This window comes from Trachinotus anak, unplaced genomic scaffold, assembly GCF_046630095.1.
Source record: "Trachinotus anak isolate AG129_WGS33_773 ecotype Australia unplaced genomic scaffold, CSIRO_AGI_Tana_v1 ptg000010l, whole genome shotgun sequence".
Lineage (NCBI taxonomy): Eukaryota > Metazoa > Chordata > Actinopteri > Carangiformes > Carangidae > Trachinotus > Trachinotus anak.
The window spans coordinates 1,307,051-1,325,902 of record NW_027273861.1 but is presented as its reverse complement, the minus strand read 5'-3'; the positions used below and the strand labels follow the sequence as shown (position 1 = coordinate 1,325,902).

General features: G+C 42.8%; 1 protein-coding gene across 7 annotated transcripts in view; it reads left to right on the top strand.

Annotated features, from left to right (window-relative positions):
- The window catches only part of ptprfa (protein tyrosine phosphatase receptor type Fa), a 278,371-nt gene that overhangs the window by 72,218 nt on the left and 187,301 nt on the right, over nt 1–18,852 (top strand). For all 7 annotated transcript variants that reach the window (XM_071486773.1, XM_071486772.1, XM_071486770.1 and 4 more), the window contains exon 2: nt 3,299–3,453. In XM_071486773.1, the coding sequence (XP_071342874.1) occupies nt 3,378–3,453 (76 nt within the window). In that variant the 5' untranslated portion in view covers nt 3,299–3,377. The remainder of the gene's footprint in view (nt 1–3,298; nt 3,454–18,852) is intronic.

Sequence of the window (18,852 nt, the reverse complement as noted above, 5' to 3'; positions counted from 1 at the left end):
TCTTCACTTCCACCCCTGGTGTTTGTGAAATGTTGTGTTTTGTTGGTTTGTGAAATATCATGTGTTGAACCATGTCAGAGACGGTGTCTAAGGGCTTAATGAAGAGATGCCTCCTTGTCGTACAGACATGATTTTTTAAAATAGGGTTGGAGGCAAATAGACAGTGGTGGACAGGTAGTGTTCACTAAGTTCAAGTCACAGTCACTGATTATCATTCAGCCACTGTGAACTTCACCCCATACTGCAATGCAAGCTGTTTAGATTATTAAATAAGCCTAAAATACACAGCAAAGGCCTTTCTGCAATAAGCCTTTTTCACAGGTGGAACCAACAACATTAACAATGGCTCTGTTCAGTTTGTCCAAGGAAGCCCCACACACACCCACAGACATGGGGGTGGGAAAAACTAAGAGTTGCAGCTCTTATGTGTTTAATTCATTGCAACTGTTTGTTTCCTGCTTGTCAAATTGTTATCTGCATCTGCCAAAGTAATGGCTGACTCAGCATTATTGATTAACAAAGTTATGGTTAGTTATAGCTATAGTACAAGGTCTTGATTTCCACTTTAAAAGTAGATTTAAAAGCTGAAAGGGTTTTAATTCTGTCAAATTTAAATGATGTACAGAAGGGATGTGACTGTGATAGTTATTGATAATCATAAAACTGCAACATTACTGTTAGTTCTAAAACAAGGTGAAATTACTTAGATTTTATTCTGCGGCTGCTTCAACTGGTCCTTTAACACTCTCAATACCTCAGCATCAAATATTAAATATTGTCAAGTTCACATATCAACAAGGATAATACAAGAGCTCTGTGTAGTAGTAGTAATAATAGTAATAATAATCATAGAAAATAATACTCTTTGCTTGAGATTGATCCTGTTACATATACTACATGTTACATGTAACATATATACTAAATCACTGCTGCAATGTAAAAGTAAAGTTAGATATGTGTATTTTTCATGAATCACACTAACTGGTGAGTTGCAGAGTGTGAGGTGCTGTACAAGTGTTGTGATTTGTGAGATTGGTTAGTGCACATGAAGGTGTTGTTGCAGGTGTCTCTGCAGTGCTGTTGGCAGACATGGCACAGTGGTATAGAGAAAGGCTGTTGATACTGTTGAAATCCAGCACTTCATCTCCTCCCTGCTCCTGTCAGAGCAGCACATAATGACTTGTCAAAGATGTCCCCCAGCTTTCTCTGAACCCTCTCTGTCAGACTTCCTCTAATTGTTCAACATTCACACTGAACGTGGAAAATGGGTATTCAGTCTGCTCTGTGCAAACTTTCAAAGTTTTCATGAGTTGTGTGTGTGTTTTCTTTTAAATTTATTTCACAATATAAACTTTTCAGTGGTCAAGTATATTTAATGTACAGTATAATGAATGATGCAGACATATAAACACCTGCAAAAGTAGTCAAAACTGCTTCAGGGATACTTTCCACTAAAACAGGAGTCTCCTTGCCCACATTACAAGATGACACACATACACAAACACACAGACTCACAAGGTGAAAACAACACCAGTCCCTGTGTAGCGGGTGGTGAGCAGGGGAAAATACAGTCTGACCACTGCCGTCCCTGTAATTTGCCTATGCTGAAGCAGAAGAGAGCGTGCCAGCTGGTTTTAGCCTAGTGCCAGATGGTTTCAGTTTATAATCAGATGGTATTAGTCCAGTGCCAGCTGGTGTCAGTCTAGTGTCAGCTGGTTTCAGTTTAGTATCAGATGGTATCAGTCTAGTGCCAGCTAGTTTCAGTGTAGTATCAGCTGGTTTCAGTTTAGTATCAGCTGGTTTCAGTCTAGTATCAGCTGATTTCAGTCTAGTGTCAGCTGGTTTCATTCTAGTATCAGCTGGTTTCATTTTAGTATCAGCTGATTTCAGCCTAGTGTCGGCTGGTGTCAGCCCAGTGTCACATAGTCTCAGTATAGTGTCAGCTGGTCTCAGCTCTTTATCTGTTTGCTCATCTCCTCCTCTCTGTGCTCACATATACAGTATTTTAATACAGCTGAATTCACCATTAAGCTGTTCTCATTGACATGTTTTTCTGTTTCTGTTGACATCAGAATGAGTTTGAAACAGTGACTGAAATGTGGTCCATAAAGACAACATGTTAAACAGCAGTCACCTCAAGCTGCTGCTAAAATCTTTTATAACCACACGGTCGTCAACAAAATCACCAAACACATCAGTTAAAGACTGAGCTGTGACTTCAGCTGGACTTACTGTAAAATGATCACTCAGAGAGAAAGTTAGAAGAGACACAATATCTTTCTTATTTTGTCTCTCACAAAGAGCACAGCCTCTGTCTGGGCAACAAACTGCTGAGAGAGAGAGAGAGAGAGAGAGAGAGAGAGTGAAGACTCTCTTCTATGGAGAGTAATTAAGGTCCAATTTGTCCCTTGGTGCTTTTTTTGAAAAATAATTGCTAAAGGGTTCTGAAAATGAAAACTGTTGTGGATGTACTGGAAACGCTCCCTGATGACGTAATAGAAAATGTTAGCGCCAAATCAAATGGCCAATGGGAACACTCAGCCAACCAATGGTGTAACTTCATCAACAAGTAACCCCAGGATTGTGATGAGAATCATTACAGTGTGATTACACTTAATTGAAATAACCTCCACACTGCACTCTGTAACACAGTTAACAATGCAAACTGTCAGATGTTGCATGTGTGTTGCAACAGCTGAAACAGTAAACCATGTATGTAACAAATACACACTTAGTTGCCACTTTATTAGGTAAAAACTAGTTAAACTGCATCCTGTACCAGCAGTCCTGCAATAAAGCACACCCATATGAAGGTTTAACACTGACCCATTGGTGAAGCTGAGGAGGTGATTCTCCTTCATGGACAGTCTGAAGGTTGTAGTTTGAATTGTAATTCAACTGAAGTATAACTGTAGCTGCCAAAATGATCATATAGTTAAACAAAACTGACCAATACTACCATCAAGAAAAGTATCATTTGTTGCAAGGCTGTTGCACTGGCCTGCATCATTTTTAGATACTTGTACTGAATAATTTGGCAACATCACATCACAGATGAGTGCGAGATGCTGCTGTGCTGAATAATACATTTTTCATAGTTGTAGGTAAAGTGTATTGAAGAGAAAACATCTGTGATAGTGTTTATAAAAACAAAAAAATATCCATAGATAAGAAAAAGCCAGAGAGAAGGGACATATTCAGATATCTATATAGAATATAAAAAGAAGTTTAGAACAGAAGACAGATTTACAGGCTTTATGCTGACCCTCTGCCGTTAATGTCTCTTGTTTCTTTGCAGGTGTCACTCTGTGATTGTGTGAGGTTGTAGCCAATCAGCAGCAGTATCAGGACCAGGGGGGTGTACCGACAGTCACAGCATGGACCTTAGATTCACCAGGGGAGCTCTTCATCTCCTGCTGCTGACCAGACTGGTGCTACCTTCTCACACAGAGAGTGAGTACTGAAGCCATGCACACAGCTCAGGGCTGTGCCCACATGTGAAGGGCTTCACAGACAGGTTGTCTATTAGCTGTCATGAAGTCTGCAGAGACAGCTTTCGTATAAGCCTGTGTGATTGACACACATAACTGCTGTTGAGGTTTTACTCCAAAACATTTTGACTTATTATTATTATTATTATTATTATTATTAGTAGTAGTAGTAGTAGTAGTAGTAGTAGTAGTAGTAGTAGTAGTAGTAGTATTACTGAATCAAATAGTATCTCTGAGAAAACTTGATGTGGTGAATGTGAATGTGATTTATCAAACTCAATGTGGAGGTTTGCCACATCATGATCATTCCGAGCAACCAGGCTAAAAAACATGACTGAGATATAGGGAATTGAAAAGATTTTATTGATAGCAATGCCAAAGTCACTTCTGGGTAACAGTGTAATGCTTTATTGATTCCCTTAATGATTCCCGATCAGTATTCTGTGTGAAAAAAGTAGGCCTACAGAGGTTGCACCTGACTTAGCTTTGGATATACAATGTAAACATAAGCCTACAGACCATGGCTGCAGCTTTATTTTTCATTTTGTCAGCTGTATTAGGCCTGTTCAAACTGGCTCCCCCAGATTTCCTTTTAGAAATGTCAAAATATGAACTGCTTATTATAAAATACCTTAGCTGAATACATGATGTTTATAATAAGTTATAATGAGAGATGTAAATAGTTAACGAGAAACTGATCGTTTCTCATTAGTGATGCTGGCTGTGGTCAGCTGAAGTTTGTTGTGACGTGGGCTGTACTGGAGGCTGTGTGTGCACTTGTAGCATTTTACTCTGGCAGAAAAGGCTGGCACGGTGCTAGGGAGTGCTTCATCAAAAAAGTGCTGCATGTGAGTTCAACAATGTCCTGGCAACGTATCACCACCATTCTTGTGTGATAGTCTAGCACTGCCCCCTTTGCTTTTTATTGCTGTTTGTTTGACATTGTTGATGCACACAATCGTCGTGTGCATGTTGTACAGCTCAGGATAGACAGATCGGGCCAGGACAAGCTTATCCTCCGTTTTGTCGAGGCACCACATCTGCCTGAAAAGAGCTACCGTAGAGTGACGACATCACCGCCTTTCTGTTTCCGCCCTCAAACTCATGCACACACATCTGTTAACACTGTCACAGGCTGGTATTTGTTAGAATGAACCGAACTCTTTTCTATTGATGAAATATTTTCAAAAATAAAAATAACTGAATATATTTCAATATGAGATTGATTCTGCACACTAGGGTTAACAGAAATGAAATGGTTTCTTTAATGAATACATGTTAGATTTCAAAAAGTAATTAAAACACAAACAAAAAAATATAAGAAAGACACAAAAAATCGTCAATTATAAACTGCATTATGGTGGAGAAGCTAGTCGAACAGAGGCTAGCCCAGAGGTAACATTAGGAAGACTCTTTTAGCTACAACACAAATGGCAAATGTTTTAAAATGTTGGATTCATTAAAGAATACATATAGCAAATGTTTGTTGGCATGTTGGCCACTGTACCATCTGTTACTCTTACCCACTTACTCTACACAGTCATTTGCTTCACCATGCATCCACTAATATGAACAGGAAAAACACTAGAAAGGTCAACAACATGCTGCTCCCATTCTGAGCACTGACTCAGAGAGGTGGGTCATGTCAAGGTTTGGAGACTGAAAAATGATCTGAATGCATAGACCAGGCTCTGGCTAATGCAATGATGCTTCTTTGGTTCACCCATGAGGATCCCATTGAATCAAGTCAACTATGTAATGAGCACAGCATCAAACCTGGTCAGGGCACAGGGTGTAGAGGTGAAAGGTTGAGTAGGAACATTAAGAAAATAGAATTTCATATTGGTTTAGTCAGAGAGGGAAATGTCTGACATTATATAAAGCTGACAGCACTCACAGAGCCTGGGACTTGGCTGAGAGACATGGCAGACCACCAATCAGACAATTCAGTCTCTCCCGAGGTGATCAGCACTGACTTCACTCTTCCAACTGGCAGCACCAACACAGTTTTGCCCCTCTGGGTGTTGATGTTGTGATGTTTTCCAGATGTCGTTTGTGACAGTTTCATTCACAACATTCCACATCAGTCCAACAACTGGACTGGTGTTCACTCGACCGTGGTGAGTTGTGGGATACACCTAACTCTGAATGCCACTTCCAAGTGAGATTAGGAGAAGTGTGCATCAAGCACAGGTACTGTAATATTGTGCAGATGTGTTCCACCATAAGGTCATAGGGTTTACTACTGGCCTGCTGTCATATTGCAGACTGCAGCCATTAGCATTTAGCAGCAGTGACTGTTGTTGCAGCCTGGTCTCACATGTTCTTGGCAAAATCAGAATCTCATAAATATTTTGGTGTGCTAGACCCCAAATAATAATAATATAATAATAATAATAATCAGAATCAGAATCAGAATCAGAATCAGAATCAGAATCAGTTTTATTGCCAAGTATGTTTCCACATACAAGGAATTTGTTCTGGTGATTGGTGCAGTTGGAGGTTCTTGGAGGTTCTTGTAAACAACAGGTTTACACAGTTTTAGTTTCTGCCTGTATGTGGGAATCAGGTGGACCATGACATGGTCAGAGTGGCCCAGTGCAGCCCGGGGGACGGCGGGATAAGCTCCACTGATTGTGGGGTAACAGTGGTCCAGAGTGTTCCCCTCTCTGGTCGGACAGTTAACAAACTGTCTGTATTTGGTCAGTTCGTGGCTGAGGTTCCCTTTGTTAAAGTCACCAAGGACAATAACTACGGAGTCCGGGTTGGTCCGCTCCACACACAGTATCTGCTGTGGCCTGTGGTGGGATGGAAACACCGACCAGGATGAATGAAGTGAACTCACGGGGGGAGTAGAAGGGCCTGCAGTTTATGATGGAAGTCTCCAGGTCAGGAGAACAGTGCTGCAGGATCACTGTCACGTCTCTGCACCAGTCACTGTTTGCATAAAAGCAGATTCCTCCACCTTTGGTTTTGCCGGACAGCTCTGTGTCGCGATCCGCTCTGAAGAGCTGGAAGCCGGCCAGCTCCAGCGCAGAGTCCGGATCGATCCACACAGCCACGTCTCCGTGAAGCACAGGACGGAAGATGAGGAAAAGTCTCTGTTCTTCTGCACCAGTAGCTGAGGTTCATCCAGCTTGTTGGGCAGTGAACGCACCTTGGAGAGAAAGATACCTGGGAGCGGTGTGCGGAGTCCGCGCCGGCGGAGACGCGCAGGCGCACCGGCACGTTTTCCTCTCCTCCGGCGTTTCACTGCGAGAGCAGCGGTCAGTGACCTCTGACCAAAATGTCCAATAATTCCACAGGTGAGTCGAGAAAGGTGGAAAAAATCCTCTGGAGTTGTTTCTCTGATGTTAATGAGCTCTTCTCTGGTGAAAGAGCTCCGGAAACCAAGGCAGAAACTGAATTTATAAAGAAAATAAGGTGAAAGAGTGCGCAGCAACACACCGAGGCAGCATCCGCGGCGCCATGGCAACTGGTAATAATAATAATAATAATAAAACACACTGCAACACATTCATTAATTCATTCATTTATAATATCTCGGTTGTGGTGAATTTGATTTCTGATTTTTACTAATCATCATTTATTAATGCCAAGATGAAGATTTAATATAGTGTGGACCAGCATCATCAGAGTTTCTGGGCTGAAATGCCTCACTTGATTCAGTATTTTTTACTGTAGCACCTGTGACTCAATAGTGTAATTCCAGGACAGAAACATTTGTATTCAAGCACTCACACTGTTCTCTTGCAGCCAGGCTCACTTTAAGGCCATGTCTTTGGACCCTGTGTGTCTTTGGATTTGCAGCTACCCAAGGCTGCAGACACATAATGATTTGGAAAATAGAATCAGTTTATTCCCTCTTTCTTTGCTTCCCTCCTTCCAGCTTTCATGCAGCATGTGGGTACTGCTACCATACTTGTGTGGGAGGCAATTTTGCAGGTCATGAACAAGGAGCAGTAGAGAACAATGTATTATTTATAAGAACAAATACAAGTGGAAGAAGAGTCTCTCTCCAATGGAAGATTACTGACTGTCTGCTCATGTGTATTGGATTATGGGGAAAAACAGGGAGGTAAAATGATCTGTTTAGACTATTATGGCTGTATAGACTTAAATGCATATCTTAATAATGCTAAATTCCACCATGGTACTTTCTCCCTCTTACTAGCTGTTAATCATCAGCATTCCCAGTGAGTGGAGATTCCCATGAGCAACCAGCGGCACTGAAAGAGTCGACTGTAACAATAGACTCTGACTGTAACTTATTATCAATCACTCAGGCTCAGCTAATTACAGAAACGATTTGGTGATGTATTATGGAACTGTTGTCAGTTACTGTTCAGCTGCTCATTGCTCCATTCAACCTGTTACTTGGGCTCTGACAGCCGTTACAAGACTGTGAATGGATTGGTTGATGAGAAAGTAAAGCTCCATCTTGAGGTTGTTGTTGGCAGAGGGTTGATGTATGGATTATCATGTCATCAAGTGGAATTGGAAAATAGTTTGTTTTTCTCTTTCAGTAAAATGTATTTTGGGAATATTGGCAAATGAAGATGCCAGGCCTCAGTCCTCAGCACAGCGGACAGCTTGTCTACTGGTTTTTATTCAGGCAACAACATGTGGCCATGCTCTGGGCGTGGTCTGGTCTGTTTACTGTCACACCTGCTCAGATGGTGCTGATACCTCAGGAAATTTGTGTTTAACTTAGTATTAACCAGTCAAAATTGTTAATGTTATTATGGTTAATTCTGAACAACAGTGATTGATTGAAGAATTTTGTCAGGGTCATTTCACAAGAATCCAAGATGGAGAGCAGAAATCTGAGAGCAGTAGTTTGGTGAGCACACAGAAGCTGCCTGAGTGAGACGAGAAGGGCTCAGACTGAAGCACTACACAGTTCACCTGAGAGCAGACAAACAGTTCTGAGCAGGAGCTGTTTGAGTGAGAGGGCCGGGTCTTGAGGGGAAGCATTACAACATCTGAACCTGAAATTTAGAAATAATGTCCTCAAATTGAAAGACCACTCTCTTTAATATTGATAAGAGAGAAATTCCATTACTATAGAGCTAACAACCAACTTTTGGGTTTACTGAAAAGCAAATACATTTAAATATTTCTATTTTGTGAAAATGTCCTGGTGACGAGAACTAAAAATCTAAAATCTGAAATGTCACGGTCTTCCTTCGCATTGTTTTGGTGCATCGTCTGGTTCATTCCCTCTGTATTTCTGAGCTGTGAAAGCAGTGAGCTAGCTCTTCAGAGACACATCCTGCCTGCCCTCAGTGCAGCCATGTATCAGATTTCTGCCTGTTTTCTCTGTCACACCATGGAAGTGGGAAGTTATCGGCGATACGTGGCTGACAGTTAATGCCGACAGGCTTGTCAGAGCAGCGCTGGGGAACCGGGGGGATTTTCTGTATTAGAGGGCAGGAAAGTTGTGCCATAAAACGTAATGAGCAAACGTTTGCTCTTCTCTCCACCCTGCACAGAGTGTGTTCACTCGATAGGTCATGTAAATATGTACTTTCTGTTCTGTATACTTCTCATGGCTTATGGGATAACATCATCATAGGACACCAAGAAGAAGACCACCCAGACTCTTCTTATTTAGTGATAATTGGAGAGCTAATCATGGTTAATACAACTTGGGCTTTATTTCTTTACTTTAGGCCACCATTCATATCAGTAATATCACTGCAATCAACAAGTTCAACCCTGTCACCAAAGATGTTGGACAAAATAAAATTACATTCAGTTATGTTTCTTCACATTTATTACCGTTTTCAAAATCATTTCTTTCTACAATATCTGTGCACAGCCATGTTATGGTTAAGATCAGGGAAAGATGATGGTTAAGTTGTGGTTAAGAAATAGTTCAACTCAGTCAGCTAAAACAGAAAGCAAAGTCAATTGTAGTTCTGTGGCAGAATGCAGACCTGTGTTACATGTGCATCCTCCATCCTGAAATGCTGCTCAAAGCATTTTGTGCTAACCTTATTGTACAAATCACGTTCTATTAAAGTAAGTCAGTCTCTCTTTTCTCTACTTTGAAACTGGCAACAACGCAATATTGATGGCATTTTACTTTTGCCATATCAGCATTGATGACCATAGTTTTATTCAATTCAATTCAATTCAATTTTATTTGTATAGCGCCAAATCATAATATACATTATCTCGAGGCACTTTACAGGGTAAGGTCGAGACCTTACTTTGTTACAGAGAAAAACCCAACAGTTCCCACAAAGAGCAAGCGCTTGGCGAGGGGGTGGTTAATAGTAATGATGAGTAGTGGTGGATCTGGATCCTGCTGCTCCAGAGGCAGAGATACCTGCAGAATGAGGACAGAGAGAGGGAGAGAGAGGAGAAGCACAAACTACAGGAGAGAAAAAAATACAAAGTTAATGGCATAAAGTAGGAGAGAGAGAGAGAGAGAGAGAGAGCCCAGTGCATCATGGGAATCCCCCAGCAGTCTAGCTCTATAGCGACATAACTAAGGGATGGGTCAGGACATACCCAAGCCAGCCCTAACTATAAGCTTTACTAAACAGGACAGTTTTAAGCCTGATCTTAAAGGTAGAGAGGGGGTCTGCCTCCCGAACCCACACTGGGAGCTGGTTCCACAGGAGAGGAGCCTGATAGCTGAAGGCTCTGCCCCCCATTCTACTCTTACAAACTCTGGGAACCACAAGTAGACCTGCATTTAGAGAGCGAAGTGTCCTATTGGGAAAATAGGGAACTATAAGCTCTCCAAGGTGCGATGGTGCCTGACCATTAATGGCTTTGTAGGTGAGGAGGAGGATTTTAAATTCTATCCTGGATTTTACAGGGAGCCAATGCAGAGAAGCTAACACAGGAGAGATGTGATCTCGTTTCCTAGTTCCTGTCACTCCTGTCGTGCTGCAGCATTTTGGATCAATTGGAGGCTTTTAACTGAATTTTTGGGACATCCTGACAATAAAGAGTTACAGTAGTCCAGTCTTGAGGTAACAAATGCATGAACTAGCTTTTCAGCATCCTTTAGACACAGAATGGGTCTGATTTTAGCAATATTGCGCAGGTGGAAGAAGGCTGTCCTAGAGACTTGCTTTATATGTGAAGTAAAGGACAAGTCCTGGTCAAAAATGACATCAAGGTTTCTGACTGTAGCACTGGAGGCCAAGGTGATGTCATCCAGAGTCAGTATATTATCACATAGTGTATCTCTGAGGTGTTTTGGGCCAATTATAATAACTTCAGTTTTGTCTGAATTTAAGAGTAAGAAATTACTGATCATCCAGGTTTTTATGTCCTTAAGACTCACCTGAAGCTTGGCCACCTGGTTAGTCTCATCTGCTAGAGGCAAACTTTGTTGACCTCTGCACCACTAAATTGATTCCTTTTTCCATGTGAGCCTGTCTTTTATTGAAGAACATTGCATCAACAGCTCTCCCCTCCTCAGATGGAGGCTAGTAATCAAACATTGAAAGGCGCTGGAGTGTTTCTACCTCGGGTGTCCAAGAAGCACAGAACCAGATTGTTTATATATCACTTTGACTGATCAGAGGTTGATTTGCATGGCTGCTCCCTCTCAGCTCCACAGTCTAATGAGTCTCTGTGAGGAGAAAACACTTTGTGTTAAACTGTCACTTGTCACTGTGAATTGCCTCTGAAACGCAGCTTTATTTCACCTCACACAACATTTGACTGCCTGGCTGCCTGCCTAGACACCATTAAATTCTTGAGCCCAAATGAGAAACAGGACTGTAAGAGTAGTGTGCTGCAGTCACTGACAATGAGGTGTGAAGCAATTGACTGTAAACTGAGGATCACTTCTGACTGTTGAAGAATAGTTGTGACCTACGAAGGTATAAAAGATATTTAACTGCTCATAGATGAACATGCCACAAACAAGAGACCAGCGTACAGCACATTTTAGACACAAAAGCCTTTTCTAAATCCCAGAAGGTTTTTGATACAACTTTTTGTTGTGACTGTTGTGCTAAAGTTAACCAAGGCTGAATTAATGTATTAAGACGTGATCATACATTAACAGATTAAAAAAAAAATATGCATGTGTAAAAAGAAGTCCAGTCCAGGAGTGCTGTCAGATATGTAAGGACCCCTCAAGATTGAGCAATGTTTAAATGCAAATGTATGTTTTAACCTCCCTGGCCAATTCTCCTGACCATAATAACTCCAAAAACATAAACTTAAACATAAACATCTCTCTAACTTAACTTAAACCTATGCCATATAAAATGCAAAGCTTTATCTGTAATAATTTCCGTCTTGGGTCCTTCATCTAATAACAATCTAAAAAGAGGACTCCGTGTTATCTATAGGCTCAATTTCTGGTGCTCACTCCTTAAGCAATGTACTTGTACTCCAAGCTTCTTCCTCAGTAAGAGGAGCAGCACAGGGCGGACGCCTTCCTGCTGCTGCCAAGGATGTGTTCCTGGCCCCTTACAACTGCCCCCTGGATGAAGCTATTTCTTTCTTTAATGAGTGGTCAGAAGAGATGATTCTCAACCCAGGTCACATTTTGTTGTCCCTCTCCCATTGGAGGAGCCCTCACTACAACCTCCTGGGTGCACACCAGGTGTTCCCTTCTCCATGGGAATGTCACTGCCAGCTATTGACACCCTGCTCTAAGAGCTCCCCAAGAGGGGAGGCAGCAGCCTACAATAACCTGGCTGTCCCCACCAGCACAGGCTCCACCTCCAGTCTGCCCCAACCCCAGTCTGCACCTATGCTCTGACCACCAAGGTGGAAGGATTTATGGAGCAGAGCTCCCGCAAGTATCAAATCCATCAGTCTTGGCAGACAGCATGCGACCCCACCCTCCAGCAGGGACCAACTGTCCATGAGTTTGTCAGCTGGTGAGAGATAGATCCCACCAGTGTAAATTCTGGGATGGCCGCTGAACTTGAGCTCCTGCCCCTTGAATGGGTGGATGAGCTCCGCAAAGCCACCAGTGCCATCCTGAATCTGTGGGCATCTTTAGCTGCATCCACCACCTGCATCACAACATGGCAACAGCTAATTCAGGACCATCCCAGAGTCCATGAAGAAGGAGCTATTGGACCGCCCCGATCTGTCTGCAGAGGAGCTGCGACCCAGATCTCAGTGTTCTTGGACGTCCTTCTCAGGATGGGGAGGAACCTGCCTGCCACAAGTGGTGGGGGGACAGTTGCCAGTCCACAGAAACATGCTGGAACTCCTCATTGTGTGGAAAGTGATCCAGCATTTTGTAACACTACTGTGCAATGAACACCTTTGGATTTGCGTAAACAACAAAGTGACGACAGCTTACATAAATTGCAAGGGAGGAGTGCAGTCACACTTACTCTCCATCAGGGCAGTGTATACACTTTGGGTGTACTTAGCAGAGAGGGGGGAGTCTCTGAGGTGGGTTTATTTGCCATGCCTGGAAAATGTGCAGTGCACTCTCTGGTTTTCCTTTGACAAGCAGAATAATTTGCTCAGGGTGAACGTGTCTATTGGTTCATGGACAGAGTGCACAAAGAACGGATGTCAGCAGCCCTGATAGCCCTGGAGCTCACATACTCACCATGGTTCCCACTCCCGAAGCAGCTGTTATCAGGTTGCTCACTGTATCTGGTGATAGGCCAGCGTTTGTGGGTTTGGCACCATCCAGAGCTGTGTTTACAGACCCTCTTACAATGCCTAATGGGCAACATTTCAGTGCTGGTGTGTGGAACAAGGCTCAGACCCTGTTGTTCTCATTTCAATTCAATTCAATTTATTTGTATTGCGCCAAATCATAATATATATTATCTCGAGGCACTTTACAGGGTAAGGTCGAGACCTTACTTTGTTATAGAGAAAAACCCAACAGTTCCCACAAAGAGCAAGTGCTTGGCGACAGGGGGGAGGGACATTGACTCCCTTTTAACAGGAAGGGAGAGAGAGCAGCATAACTAAGGGATGGTTCAGGACATACCCAAGCCAGCCCTAACTATAAGCTTTATCAAAGAGGACAGTTTTATGCCTGATCTTAAAGGTAGAGAGGGGGTCTGCCTCCCGAACCCACACTGGGAGCTGGTTCCACAGGAGAGGAGCCTGATAGCTGAAGGCTCTGCCCCCCATTCTGCTCTTACAAACTCTGGGAACCACAAGTAGACCTGCATTTAGAGAGCGAAGTGTCCTATTGGGAAAATAGGGAACTATAAGCTCTTTAAGGTATGATGGTGCCTGACCATTAATGGCTTTGTAGGTGAGGAGGAGGATTTTAAATTCTATCCTGGATTTTACAGGGAGCCAATGCAGAGAAGCTAACACAGGAGAGATGTGATCTTGTTTCCTAGTTCCTGTCACTCCTGTCGTGCTGCAGCATTTTGGATCAATTGGAGGCTTTTAACTGAATTTTTGGGACATCCTGACAATAGAGACTTACAGTAGTCCAGTCTTGAGGTAACAAATGCATGAACTAGCTTTTCAGCATCCTTTAGACACAGAATGGATCTGATTTTTGCAATATTGCACAGGTGGAAGAAGGCTGTCCTAGAGACTTGCTTTATATGTGAAGTAAAGGACAAGTCCTGGTCAAAAATGACACCAAGGTTTCTGACTGTAGCACTGGAGGCCAAGGTAATGTCATCCAGAGTCAGTATATTATCACATAGTGTATCTCTGAGGTGTTTTGGGCCAATTACAATAACTTCAGTTTTGTCTGAATTTAAGAGTAAGAAATTACTGGTCATCCAGGTTTTTATCCTTTTCCTTAAGACTCACCTGAAGCTTGGCTACCTGGTTAGTCTCACCTGTCTTCATGGATAAGTACAGCTGGGTGTCATCTGCATAACAATGGAAATTTATCTGGTGCCTCCTAATAATGTTTCCTAGATGAAGCATATATAGAGTGAAAAGTATTGGTCCTAGCACAGAACGTGGAACTCCATGACTGACTTTAGTGATGATAGATGTGGTATAGTAGAAAAATTATTGTTTGTTCCTCACAGAGTAACAGTTGCAGTTACAGGTCGTTTACATGTAATTCACCCTTTTTGAGGCTGATAGTAAGCTGGAAACTTACACAGGGGATCCTGTTAAGGTGATTGGTGCAACGTTTGTCAGAGTCAAATACAAGCAGCAGGAAAGGAATCTGCCTCTCGTGGTGGTCGAAGGAGACGGCCCCAGCTTGCTAGGACGAGGCTGGCTAGAGGAAATATGTCTGGACTGGAGAGAAATAAAAAACAGTCGTAAAGCCAGAAAAGTGCACCAGGTCAAGACAATAGAAAATCCACTACAGCAAATGTTAAATAAACATGAGGATGTGTTCAAAGACGAGTTGGGCACCCTGAAAGGCACCAAAGCTACCATTCATGTGAAACATGATGCCCCCCCACGTTTCTTCCATCCACAATCTGTTCCCTTTGCCATGCGAGCAAAAGTAGACGAGGAAATAGACAGACTGTTGAAAGAAGGCATCATCTCGCCAGTGAAATATGCTGAATGGGCGGTGCCGGTTGTACCCATTCTGAAGCCAACAGGGACTATAAGGCTGTGTGGAGATTACAAGCTTACTGTAAATACAGTGGCTTCCCTGGAACAGTATCCAATACCCAGAATGGAGGACCTGTTTGCAGCACTTTCTGGAGGAAAGCAGTTCTCCTAATTGGACATGAGCCACGCCTACCAACAAATACTCCTGAATGATGAATCCAAAAAGTATGTGACAGTGAACACACACCGGGGGCTGTTCACATACAAAAGACTGCTTTTTGGAGTGGCATCTGCGCCAGCCATATTTCAGAGGACAATGGAAGGTCTCTTAAAAGGGATACCTCATGTAGTGGTGTACTGTCAAGGTTGGAAGAGGCTGGTTTGCAGTTGAAAAGAAGTAAGTGTGCCTTCATGCAAAAAGAAGTGGAATACTTAGGGCACATAGTGGACGCACAGGGGCTCCATCCTGTGGAGAAGAAAGTTAAAGCCATCATGGATGCCCCTACTCCCACAAATGTTACCGAACTCAAAGCATACTTGGATTTATTGAACTACTACAACAAATTCCTTCCCAACCTGGCAACCCTGTTAGCTCCCCTGCATGAACTTTTAAGACATGATGTGAGCTGGACATGTCAAAAGAAACAAGAGGAAGCTTTCCAGAAATCAAAGAATCTGCTCAATTCAGCAGATGTGTTAGTTCATTACTCTGCTGACCTAGAGTTAGTTCTCTCATGTGATGCTTCCCCATACAGTGTGGGTGCCGTATTGTCACACAAAATGGATGATGGCACTGAAAGACCCTTGGGGTTCACGTCACGCACACTCTCACCTACTGAGAAAAGGTATTCTCAGTTTGACAAGGAAGGCTTAGCTGTAATATTTGGCATCAAGAAATTTCACAAATACCTGTATGGCAGAGTTTTCACTATTTATACAGATCATAAGCCGCTGATCTCTCTCTTCAATGTTAAAAAGCCTATACCTCAGATGGGCTCACCGAGAGTTCAAAGATGGGCTGTGACACTGAGCGCCTATGAGTATAACATTGTGTACAAGCCAGGCAAACAACATGCAAATGCAGATGCACTCAGCAGATTGCCGGTGTCAGAAACAGCACCTGAAAAAGAAATGACTGAACAAGTATTGATGAGGGATGTACTGGATGACACACTGGTTGACACTACACAAATCAAATGCTGGACAGCTAAGGATGTCATCTTGTTCCAAGTCCATGAATACACCTTAAAAGGCTGGCCTGCACAGACAGATGTTCGCTTCGAGCCAAATCAACAAACAGTCCAAAGTGGATCCCAGCTGTCGTCACAAGCTCATCAGGTCCAGTGTCATACACCGTCACCATCGGGAATGGTCACACCTTGAAACGGCACGTGGATCAGGTTAGAGCAGGATTGGCAGACACTGTTCCCAGCAAACCGGACGTCGTGTTGGAGCCACTGCCTGAGAGAAAAGCAGACTCTGAGGGCCTCTTGCCTTCAATGATGGACATAACACCACAACCTCCATCGTCCGAGCCACAGGACTTGCAGCCTGCTCCAGAGACTCAAGGGCAACCAGGATTGGTTGCACCAGTGGTGCAACGTTCCCAGAGAGAGAGACATCCACCTGTGCGTCTCAAGGACTTTGTTAGATAGAGTGAGATCTTTCCAGGAATAGAGCAACAATGCGCTCTGATCTCACTGGAAGGACGTACCTTCCTAGTTTAGGTTTGGAAAGAAAAAAAAGAAAGTTCCAATATCATATGTTAATGCTTGTTGTGTGTATGATACAGTGTTCATTTACATGTAGGAGCTGTTAACCTAAGGGGGAGGAGATGTGGTATAGTAGGAAAATTATTGTTTGTTCCTCACAGAGTAACAGTTGCAATTACAGGTCGTTTACATGTAATTCACCCTTTTTGAGGCTGTAGTACCTGAGCGCCCAGTAGTATGTGGATTAGCAGAGGTCAATGTTGGTGTTGAATGTAGAAGAAGTATAACCGGAAGTGGAGTCCATGTTGATGTTGTTATCCTGCCATGCTGTTGATGGTCCAGTAAAGAACCCGCTAAACTACATTCCTGCTGTGTGGACATTCGTTATGTTTTTATGAAGATGCAACAATAGAGGAGTCATTATTAACATGAACAAACTGGAATCTATCTGACAAATATGACTTAAACCAGCTGAGTGTGGTTCCTTTAATGCCGACCAGATGCTCTAGTCTCTGTAATAGAATCTTATGATCGATGGTGTCAAATGCAGCACTAAGATCTAGTAAGATAAGTATAGAGACAAGTCCATTGTCTGAGGCTATGAGGAGATCATTGGTAACCTTAACCAGAGCAGTTTCTGTGCTATGATGGATTCTAAAACCTGACTGAAAATCTGCTGCTGCCATTTCATCCTGTCATGGGGCTTCAGTTACCCACTGATGGAACGTTTTCTAAAAGGTGTACAGAGAGACAGGCCAGTTTCACGCTCACTCATCCCTCATTGGTATTTAGGGTTGGTTTTACACACAGTAGTTGAAGCACCCCTTGTCAGTGACTTATCTGCCCTCTCTGTGGCCCCTTCAAGTCTGAGGATAGAAGGGGATGGCACCTTGGGTATTTTACTCCCTAATCCGGCTTTTATGCCTAAAAACATCAGTAGCTCCTTCAGATCGAGAGTGATAACTTTGGATGGATTCTGTCTTCCTCCTCACAGCTGTGAGGAGGAAGACACATCTCATCTCCTCTGCCTGGTGCATCTGTCCTGTTATGTTGTGTGCACAGCTTTCATTTCACCATTCTCACTGCTTGTTTGTGCACTACAGGGAGCTTTCTCAGGGACTTCCTCTGTCTGCACAGCACCTGTCATACTGGATGTGTGAAGCCATTTTACAGGCATGTGTCTCCTCTGGAACAGATCCCCCAGAGACTATCCGGGCACACTCCACCAGGGAAATTTTATCCTCCATGGCCTTGCATGGAGCAATGATGTTGGAAGACATTTGTGCAGAAGCTTCTTGGTCATCACGCTGCTCTATGTGTACGCTTTACACAGGGGTGCTCTGCTAATATCAGTCCCAAGTAAATTGGGTGCCATTTTTTCCTGTAGATGGAGGAAATGCTACAGCAGCAAATACTGACGAGAGCTTGATAGTTTTTGGGAGCAAAATGAGGAGGCTCATTAATCTACTTTTGCCTAAAAAACAATGCAAGAGACATTAGGTTCATGGGATAAAGGAAATACAACTGTGGGCCACGGCCGAGGAGCCGGGAATGGAACCACCTACATTCTGATGAGTGAATGACCTGCTCTACCTCCTGAGCCACAGCCACCCCAGCACCAAATGTGGATTAATTCACCACTGAAAATAGTCCCAACAAATACACTATTTACTCCTAATTGAGTAATATTTGATAAAAGAACTGCAGTGTCCTGCTGTTTTTGGAAATTACTGAGCATTTTTTAAAACAACACTTATTACAACCCCATTTCCAAAAAAGGTGGGACACTGTGTAAACTGTAAATAAAAACAGATTGCAATAATTTGCAAATCATATATCATCCTGTATCAGGCAAGAATGGGACATTTCACTTTCAAAACTCCAGCAGCTGATCTCCTCAGCTCCCAATCATTCACAGAGTGTTGTTAAAAGGAGAGGTGATGAATACAGTGGTAAACATGACCCTGTCCCAAACGTGTTGCTGCATCAAATTCAAACTGAGAAATATTTTTCTTTAAACAATAATATTTCAGCATTTCAACATTTGGTATGTTGTCTTTGTTCTATTTTTAATTAAATATGTGTTTACATGATTTGCACATCATTGGATTCTATTTTACATAGTGTCCCAACTTTTTTGGAAACAGGGTTGTACATGACTGGACAGCATATGGTCAATGATTAAACTGTTGTGG